Source organism: Hemitrygon akajei, unplaced genomic scaffold (genome assembly GCF_048418815.1).
Source record: "Hemitrygon akajei unplaced genomic scaffold, sHemAka1.3 Scf000050, whole genome shotgun sequence".
In the NCBI taxonomy this organism is placed as follows: Eukaryota; Metazoa; Chordata; class Chondrichthyes; order Myliobatiformes; family Dasyatidae; genus Hemitrygon; species Hemitrygon akajei.
The window spans coordinates 5,251,230-5,261,768 of NW_027331936.1; the positions used below are offsets into that span (position 1 = coordinate 5,251,230).

The following is a 10,539-nucleotide window of genomic DNA, read 5'->3' on the forward strand; positions in this document are numbered from 1 at the left end:
GCATTAATTCCTTCAGCTGTTGTTGTTGCTTTGGCTGCAGATGAGCCAACTTGTTATCAATGTTTTCTGGAACAACCGAGTTCATTAGCCTAACTGGGACCATGTTTGGCTTGTGAAAAGTCTCAGATGAGTCAATTGTTTCATTCTGAGGGTTACCAGATTCATATGTTCTGACAACAACACTCACAGACGGTGCCTGCTTATCAAAATTAGGCTTTATCATATTTATGTGTAACACCTGTGTTAGGTTACGTCGGTCGGTCGTTTTGATAACATAATTCACATCATTAAATTGAGAGACTATTTCATACGGTCTGTTGAATTTCGCCTGAAGTAGATTCGTCAACATTGAAAATAAGGCAAACACCTTATCCACCACCTGGTATTTTCTTTTGCAAACCCGCTTATCAAACCAACACTTCATTTTGTTTTGAGAAATCTTTAGGTTTTGTCTCGCTAGACTACAGGCTTGGTGTAGTTTATTTCTGAACTTCAAAACATAGTCTAACAAGTTAACATGTACATCCCCATCAATCCATTGTTCCTTTAACAAGGTCAAAGGTCCCCTCACTCTCTGACCAAATACAAGTTCAAATAGACTAAAGCCCAGTGATCTCTGTACCGACTCTCTTACTGCAAACAAAAGCAAATGTATACCTTCATCCCAGTCTTTTCCATTTTCAACATTTTAATGTCATAATCATTGTTTTGAGGGTAGAATGAAATTTTTCTAAAGCCCCTTGTGATTCTGTATGGTATGCAGACGATGTAATTTGTTCAGCTCCCAGTTCATAAACTACCTGCTGGAATAATCCAGATGTAAATTCACGTCCTTGATCAGACTGGATTTCTTTTGGCAAACCAGAAAATGTAGAAAACTTGGTAAGAGCCTTCACCACAGTTTTAGCTTTAATATTTCTGAGAGGTATTGCCTCTGGGAATCTGGATGCAGTACACATAATAGTTAGCAGATACTGATGGCCAGCTTTAGTCTTTGGCAATGGGCCAACACAATCCACTATAACTTTGGAAAAGGGTTCACCGAATGCAGGTACAGGCCACTGGGGTGAGCTCATTAGGTTTACCCACAACTTGACAAGTGTGACAGGTTCTGCAAAAGCTCACAACATCTTTCCTCAGATTAGGCCAGTAGAATTATTTCGTAATCCTGTTTACCGTTTTATTCACTCCAAAATGGCCACCTAAGAGCATACTGTGGGCCAAAGTTAAAAATTCAGCCCTATAAACTTAAGGAACTAGAACTTGGTGAACAATTCCCATTCCTCACTCGCTAGTATAGTAGGTGGCCTCCACTTCCGCATTAACACTCCATCCTTGAGATAATACCCTACTGGCACTTTCTTAATCTCATCATCTGAGAGAGCTGTTTCTTTTAAAGCTTCAATCTCAGGGTCTCGGTTTTGTTCTGCTATAAACTCGTCTGCGTCGGCAGACATTTTAGCCAAACTTCGAGTTCCTGTGCAGGAAGGATAAATGTTAAAATCCATCTGTGGTCATCAGTGGTTGGGTCAGTTGTTAACTGCACTGCAGGAACAACTTTACCATCTGTCAGGTCATTCCCTAACAGCAAAGTAACATATTCCACCAGTAAACTGGAGCATAATCCGATCTTAACAGGTCCCGAAACCAACCCTGACAGTAAACTTACCTTGTGCAATGGCACAGAAACCATGCCGCCCCCAATGCCTTCAATAAGATTTACCTCACCAGTGTTAGTCTCATCACCAAACTTTAGAACGCTGTCTAATATAAGTGAAGCTTTAAAAGCTGCAGTATCTCGAAGAATTTTCACTGGAACTGGGGTTCACCCTTCCTTTACTAATAAAAATCCATCTGACATAAAATGATCGAATCCCTTCTTAACTCGGTCAGACCTCTCAGACCTTAACTGAGCCTCAATAGAATGTTCAAGACCCTGTGGGTTTATAGGTGCTTCAACATACTGAACACAGGCATTTGGGACTGCCTCCTTTTCCTTTTTCTTCTTCAGGACAGAACAATTAGCCATCACATGACCAGCTTTCTTACAATAGTAACAAGTAAGACCAGAATATTTCTCCTTCAACTGTTTCCCTTCATCCTTACTCTTGTCACTAGTCCCAGCTTTAATTTCTGGTTTACCCTGGTGATCCCTGCTACTCTTCTGGAAGCTCTTATTCGGGATAAACTTAACCTTATGAGTTAGAGCAAACTCATCTGCTAATCTAGCAGACTCCTGCAAAGTGGCAGCATCCTTTTCATCTAAGTATGTCTTTATGTAATCAGGGACACACCTTTAGAATTCTTCAATTAAAACCAATTCTTTCAAGCTGTTAAAATCATCATTCACATTTTTATATGCGCACCAGCGGTCAAAACACAAACTTCTCATAAGCAAATTCCATAAAAGTCTGGTTCACAGATTTCCTCAAATTTCTAAACTTTTGCCTGTATGATTCTGGGACCAACTCATAAGCTTTGAGCACAGACTGTTTCACTATGTCATAATCAGCTGCTTCATCAACTGTCAAAGCAGAATAGGCTTGTTGAGCCTTCCCCTTAATTACACTTTGTAAGAGAATAGGCCAAACCTCTTCTGGCCACTCTAAACTCTAAGCAACCTTCTCAAAATGCTGAAAGTATTTATCAACCTCTGTCTCGTCAAATGGAGGGACCAATTTAACTTCCCAACTGGCCTCAAATTTATCACCAGAGACCAACGCTAGACTCCTTTGCTGCAAACTCTTTATCTTTTCCAGCTCGAACAGCCTCTGTCTTTCTGTCTCCTCCCTCTATTTTTCTGCCTCTTCTCTGTTTTTCTGCTTCTCTAGCCTCAAACTGCCTCTGCCTTTTCGCAGCCTCCAGCTTTAATTTTTCTCACTTGTACTGGAGCTCAAGCTCACTAGGTTTACTTTCAGGAAACACCTCCAACTCCTCCACTTTAAACACACCATCAAATTCATAATGTTCAGCTATATCCTCTGCATCTGTGCCCTCCTCATTGTCAATTTCACCTTAGCAAGTTTTAACCTTCTAGCAAGGCTCAACAACTCAATCCTTCTGGCGTCCTCTAATGCCTCAGAGGCTGGTGCTTCCAGACATCTATCAGCATCCATTGCTCCTGATTTTCCACACACAAATAAATGAAAAGGGATGAAATTGATCATTAATGAATACTCCCCAAAATCTGTTCAAATACTGGATGCAGGCCCCAATTTTGTTACGAATCGTAACGTTTTAGAAATGAACCAGCAGCAACAGACTATACCTGGAGTCTGTTTTTGATGTTAAAACTATCTTTATTAGAATCTACTTGTAATATTGTAACTTAATCACGATAAACAAAAGTTAACAGTGTTATATGTATATATGTTTTTAAATAAAACTCCCAAACTATTGAGCTCGGGGAAAACAAGGCATGGAGTCTTGAGATGGTAAAGTATGAAAGTTCAGTTCATTCACGGAATAGGTGATGAGAGAGATATTTGTAATCCAGGGTAAATGTTGAGAGAAGGCAATTATGTTGAATTCCACAGGTTCCATGGTGGTAAAACGTGAGAACAGTCGCTATAGATTTTATTTGTCGTCGTTCCAAACCCACATACGATTTATCACCGAAAGTGACTTGTCACAAGGGGTATCGTCTTCAAGTGAATTACCACACCATACCCAGGCAAGGGTTAATATTTCAGTGGTCTTCATAGGACACCCCAAATCAGATCCACTCCTATGGATCAAACAAGGTGACAACTACACATTGGATGTACGGTGAATCGATAATTAACCCACCCTTGTGGGCATAGGAAAGTTCCAAACAGTGACCCTTGGCCACTAGTTCCCTGGTTTTGATCCTTCCATTTTGCCTACTTCGTCTCCGTCTGTCTCTGAGTGCCTGTGTCCTTGGTTAAAACGAAACAAGCTGTGAGCGATGTAAACAAGCTGCAAGTCAGACTGATTCACCTTCTTCATCTCTCTCGCTCTCTCTTAAAATGACAGTCCACAGCAAACGAAACCCAGGGATTCATAACTATGGCCACTCCCCATTGTGAACTGAATGGTGAGCCAGTAGTTGGGAGGACTGAGTGAATCCCTTCCCACAGACTGAGCAAGTGAATGGCTTCTCCCCAGTGTGAACTTGCTGATGTCTCTGTAGGTTGGATGATCCAGCGAATCTCTTCCCACATTTTGAGCAGGCAAACGGCCTTTCCCCTGTGTGAACTCGCTGGTGTTTCAGTAGTTGGAATGACAGAGTGAATCGTTTCCCACAGACTGAGCAAGTGAACGGCTTCTCCCCAGTGTGAATTCGCTGGTGTGCCTGTAGGGTGGAAGATTGAGTGAATCTCTTCCCACATTCTGAGCAGGTGAATGGCTTCTCCCCAGTGTGAACTCGCTGATGTCTCTGCAGGTGGGATGACTGAGTGAATCTCTTCCCACATTCTGAGCAGGTGAACGGCTTCTCCCCAGTGTGAACTCGCTGATGTACCAGTAGGCAGGATGAATCCGTGAATCCCTTCCCACATTCTGAGCAGGTGAACGACTTCTCCCCAGTGTGAACTCGCTGATGTTTCTGCCGGGTGGATGAATCAGTGAATCTCTTCCCACAGACAGAGCAGGTGAACGGCTTCTCCCCAGTGTGAACTCGCTGATGTCTCTGCAGGTGGGATGACTGAGTGAATCCCTTCCCACAGTCTGAGCAGGTGAACGGCCTCTCCCCTGTGTGAACTCGCTGATGACTCAGTAGGCTGGATGACTGAGTAAATCCCTTCCCACATTCTGAGCAGGTGAATGGCCTCTCCCCAGTGTGAACTGGCTGATGATTCTGTAGGTTGCATAAGTGGGTGAAGCTCTTCCCACAGTCTGAGCAGGTGAATGGCTTCTCTCCAGTGTGAACTCGTTGGTGTCTCTGCAGGTGGGATGACTGAGTGAATCCCTTCCCACATTCTGAGCAGGTGAATGGCTTCTCCCCAGTGTGAACTCGCTGATGATTCTGTAGGTTGGATAACTCAGTGAATCTCTTCCCACATTCTGAGCAGGTGAACGGCTTCTCCCCGGTGTGAACTCGCTGATGACTCAGCAGGTGGGATGATTTAATGAATCTCTTCCCACAGACTGAGCAAGTGAATGGCCGCTCCCTGGTGTGAACTCGCTGGTGAGCCATTAGGTCAGATGACTGAGTGAATCTTTTCCCAGAAATTCAGCAGATGACCAGCCTCTGCCTGGTGTGAACTGACTGGTGTGTCCACAGGTGGGAAAACTGAGTGAATCATTTCTCACACACACAACAGGTGAATTTCCTTGCCCAGTGTGAACTTGCTGATGTACCTTCAGTTGAGATGACCGAGTGAATCCATTCCCACTGTCTGAGAAGGTGAACTGCCTTTCTCCTGTGTAAAATGATGGGCATGCCAGTTGGTCAGATGACCGAATGAATCCCTCCCCACAGTCTTGAGTAGGAAGGTTGGTCGATTGAATCCCTCGCTCCACTTCTTAAATATCTAGACAGAGACAGCAAAACTGGCGTGTCATGTTTGAGCTTCCTGGAGATGAATTCCTTCTCATTTTTAACCTGTAAAAAGATTTGCAAAATCCATCAATGGATTTAGGACAACATTTCAGTTGAAATTACTTGAGTTGCCAAGGTTTGATCTGGTATCACACAGTTATAGTGAGATTCAACCCATGCTGGACAGAGATATCATTTCCTGACTAGGCAGAGTATTGGTATCTGGAATGACCATCAATTCTCTGATGCTCTTCCTGTCTCTATAAGAATGGGGCATTTTGGCCTTCTCCAATTTGAACCCTCGCTCAGTTTGACTCTCTCCATTGGTATTATTCCCCGATCCTGCTGAACTGCATGGGTGCCTGGCCCCACAGTAACTGAAACAGTCTCACACAAATAGTCTTTCTTGACGTGCATCTGGGATTTTGTTTTATGTATTATTAACTTAAAGTGCCACAGTTTTAACACCATATAAAAAATTCCTGCTGAGATGAATGATTGGTCCGCACGTCTGTTAAAAGGATTTAGAGTGAATTTTTGTATTATTTCAGGTTCTTGTCACAGTCATAGAAAATTACAGCACAGAAACAGGCCCTTTGGGCCATCTAGTTTATGCAGAACTATTTAAATTGCCCACTCCCAAACCCTTACCATCCAGGTACCTACACGAACCTCTTAAATGTTGAAATTGTGCTTGCATGCACCACTTGTGATGGCTGCTCATTCCACATCCGGATGACCGTCTGTGTGAAGAAGTTTCCCCTCATGTTCCCCTTAACGTTTCAACATTCACCCTTAACCCATGGCCTCTGGTTGTAGTCCCATCCCATCTCAGTGGAGAAAGCCAGCTTGCATTTACACTATCTATGCCCCTCTATCACAATCAAATCTCCCCTCAATCTTCTACATTCCAAGGAATAAAGTCCTGATTTGTTCAATCTTTCCTTATAATCCAAGTCCTCCAGACATGGCAACATCCTTGTGAATTTTCTCTGAAATCTCTGAACTTCTTTTACATCTTTCCTGTAGGTAGGTGACCAAAACTGCACACAATACTCCAAATTAGGCCTCACCAATGTCTTCTAGAAGTCATCATAACATCCATCTATTGTTATCAGTACTTTGGTTCATGAAGGGCAAAGGGCTGAAATCATTCTTACCATCCCTATCTACCTGTGATAGCACTTTCAGTGAATTAAGGACTTGTATTCCCAGGTCCCTTTCTTCTACAACACTCCTCCGTGCCGGACCAGTCCCTGTGAAAGACCTCCCTTGGTAGCTCATACCAAAGTGCAACAACTCACACTGGTCTGCATTAAATTCCATTTTCCATTTCTCAAACCATTTTGCCAGCTGGTGCAGATCACACTGCAAGCCATGATAGTCTTATTGCAGTCCGCTAAACCCCCAGTCTTGTTGTCATCCACAAATTTGCTGATCCAGTTAACCACACTATCATCCAGATTACTGATATAGATGACAAACAACAACAGATCCAGCACTGATCCCTGCGGCACATCACTAGACACAGGCGTCCAGTCAGAGAGGCAATCATCTGTAAATACTCTGGCTTCTCCCAAAGACAGTGTCTCATCCAATTTACTGTCTCATCTTGAATGTTGAGTGACTGAACCTTCTTGACCAACCTCCCATATGAGACTTTGTCAAGTGCCTTGCTAAAGTCCATGTAGACAACATCCACTGCCTTGCATTCATCCACTTTCCTGATAACTTCCTCGAGAGACTCTCTAAGATTGGCTAGAGCCATGCTGTCTATCCTTTATCAGTCCACACCTATCCAAATACTTACAGTATATACTTGGTTCCTGCACACACACTCCAATAACTTTCCCAGTACTGATGTCAAGCTCACCAACGTATAACTTCCTAGTTTATTTTTACAGCCTTTCTTGAACAGCAGAACAACATTGTCTGTCCTCCAATCCTCCAGTACCTCACCTGTCACTAAGGATGATTTAAATATCTGTGCTTAGGCCCCGATAATTTCTGCACTTGTCTTCCGCAGGGTCCTAGTGAACAACTTGTCAGGCCCTGGGGCTTGATCCACACTAATTTGCCTCAAGACAGCAAATCCCTCCACCTCTGTAATCTGTACAGGGTCCAGGAAGTTAATGCGGCTTTGCCTCACTTCTGTAGACTCTGTGTTCAGCTCTTGAGTAAATACGGATGCAAAAAAAAATCTCCCCGTCTATGTTATCCCTTCTTATGGATTACCATTCTGATCTTCCAGAGAATTAATTTTTTCCCATGCAATCGTTTTGCTCTTAACAGATCTGCAGAATCCCTGACGATTCTCCTTCACCTTGTCTGCTGGGGCAACCTCATGCCTTCTTTTATTTCTTTCATCAGTGTTCACTTGAATTTCCTGTATTTCATAAGTACCCCATTTATTCCTCTCTGCCTGTACCTGGTATGCACCTCCTTTTTATTGATCTGGGAGAGGAAAGCCAAAGGGGTGATGCTTTGAGGTGCATGCTGGGAGGTGGGGGTAAGGAGGGTTAAACTAAAGTAGCAGGGGGAATGGGAGCCTGAATAACAGAACAGATATTAGAGAGGTTGTGGAGACAGATGTTCAGGCCTCAGACAAAGTCAGGAAAGAAAAAAGTTGAGCATGGTGCAGTGAATATGCTGAGCCCTGTATATTTCAATACAAGGAGCAGCGTAGGAAAGGTGGATGTGTTCAGGGTATGGATCAACACCTGGAATTATGATACTAGGATCTGGTAACTGTGGATTGGGACAGGCTGCTTTATGGCAAAGGTGTGCTTGGTAAATGGGAGGCCTTCAAACCAAAATTTTGAAAGTACAAAGTGCTTGTCAGAATAAAAGGTAAAGATAGAAACTGTAGGGAACCTTGGATTTCAAGAGATATTGAGACCCTGGTAAAGCACAAAATGGAATTGCATAACAGGGATAGGCAGTCAGTTTCTTATGGAGTATAAGAAATGCAAGAGAACACATAAGAAATAAATCAGGATGGCTAAAAGAAGGCATGAGGTTGCTGTCACAGAAAAGGTGAAGGATAATCCTCAGGGATTCTAGTGATAGATTAAGAGCAAAAGGATTGCAAGGCACAAAGTTAGTCCTCTGGAAGACCGGAATGGCAATCCACGTGTGGAAACAAAGCAGATGGGGGATATCTTAAATATTTTTCCATTCTCTATTTACTCAGGATATGGACAAAGATTCTATGGGAGTGTGGAAAAGCGGCATTAAAATCATGGACCGGGTACAGTTTAAAGAAGAGAAGTTACTTCACTGTTCAAAATGGAACGTAGAAATCTACAGCATATTCCAGGCCATTCCGACTAAAATGTTGTGCCAATCATGTGACCTACGCTAGTAACTGCCCAGAATTTCCCCAGCACACACCCTGTATTTTTCTAAGCTACATGTACCTATCTAAGAGGCTGTTGAAAGACCCTGTTGTATCTGCCTCAACAACCACAGCTGGCAGTACATTCCACGCACCCACCACTCTCTGTGTAAAAAACTTACCCCTGACATCCCCTCGGTATCTATTTCCAAGCACCTTAAAACTATGCCCCATCATGTTAACCATTTCAACCCTGGGAAAAAACTGCTGGCCATCCACACGCTCAATACCCCTCATCTTTTGACTCCTCTGCCAGGTAATTCCCCCCAACAGCTTCTAAAGTGGTCCACCTGTTGCTGTGGGGGATGGCCACTAGAGTACTCTGTGATGCCTATTTAACCTCATTTTCCTTCCTGACTCTCACCTAGTTTCCTGTGTCCTGCCCCTTGGGTGTAACTCACCTCTCTTCATGTCATATCTATCACCCCCTTCAACTGCTGGATGATCTGGAATTCACCCATTTCAAGTTGCAGCTCATTGAAGTGCAGGGTTACAAGCTGCAGCTGGATGCACATCTTGTAGGTGAGGGCATCAGGGACACTGGAGGTCTCCCCTCCTTCCCTCCAATACCTCTCTAATTTGTAATAATTTCCCCTCTAATTTTTAATAACTACTGTGCAGATAAATCTTGTACTGTGTATTTTTTACCCAGTGACAAGACGTGCACAGTGAATTTTATATAGAGAGGCATTCATTCTAACAGCTGGCAAATCACTGTCAATAGGAACTTTGATCTCCTCTGGGTTTGATCCAGTTCATCTGCACTCTCACACAAACTATGTAGCAGGCCTGGAACGGGTAACGGAGGATTTTCTCACCAAAGCTTTTGCACATTGTCCATATGTGGTTTGCTTGCTAAACTATGCTTTAAAAAGTCAGATTTCCAAATATCACGCCACTTCTTCCCACTTGCAAATTCTCCAGTAATTTTTGCATCACCAAAATGCAAACAGGCATCCCCAGTTTCTGTACTCTACATAAATATTCCCCCTGAACCCTCCCCCAATGACTGATGGTGGTGAACTCAGTGATGGTAATGCCAATGAATATGAAGACAAGGGCAGTAGTTTGTCTCACTGGAGTCTGGCACATTTGTGATGTGAAAGCTACTTGTTGCCCAGGGCAAAGGTGTTTGATATCATTACGTCCCCAGAAAGAATGGGACAAAACATGTTCTCACCGGTAGAAAAGTCCAGAGCAAGAGGAGGTAGAACAAGCAACACACACAAAATGCTGGAGGATCTCAGCAGGCCAGGCAGCATCTATGGAAAAGAGTACTAATGCTGAGTTCCTCCGGCATTTTGTGTGTTGCTTGGATTTCCAGCCGCTGCAGATTTTCTCTTGCTGCGGTTGGAGGCAGAACAAAGGTGATTTCCTCAACAGCTGATAGAAAGATTGTGTTCTCTTTTTCCGAATTCCTAATCCTTGCATTCAGATTGCTAGAGCTCAGCTCTGTCTGTGAGATCTATCTGCTCCAATTCCGATCAGCCGGAAGCTCTCCGGGGCCCGTATACAGATCGTGGGGCTCAGAGAGAAGAAAAAGACCTGCCTGTGCCGAGTTTGCGGGCCACAGTCTCCGGTTCTCACAGCAATTGTCACTCAATTAGAGTCGAAAAAGCCCTTACCTTTCCGCTCCTCC

General features: G+C 43.5%; 1 protein-coding gene across 1 annotated transcript; it reads right to left on the minus strand.

Moving 5' to 3' along the window:
- Positions 1-3,301: 3,301 nt before the first annotated feature.
- On the minus strand, positions 3,302-10,539 carry LOC140721113 (uncharacterized). The gene is made up of 2 exons (XM_073035977.1): positions 10,526-10,539; positions 3,302-5,566 (listed from the first exon to the last, which is right to left on the minus strand). Exon 2 carries the CDS (start codon positions 5,156-5,158, stop codon positions 4,028-4,030), a length of 1,131 nt encoding a protein of 376 aa, XP_072892078.1. The 5' UTR covers positions 5,159-5,566; positions 10,526-10,539; the 3' UTR covers positions 3,302-4,027.

What these genes read in the sequence shown, in the direction of transcription:
- LOC140721113 (XM_073035977.1), bottom strand. Translation starts at nt 5,158, where the DNA reads ATGGCTCACCAGCGAGTTCACACCAGGGAGCGGCCATTCACTTGCTCA.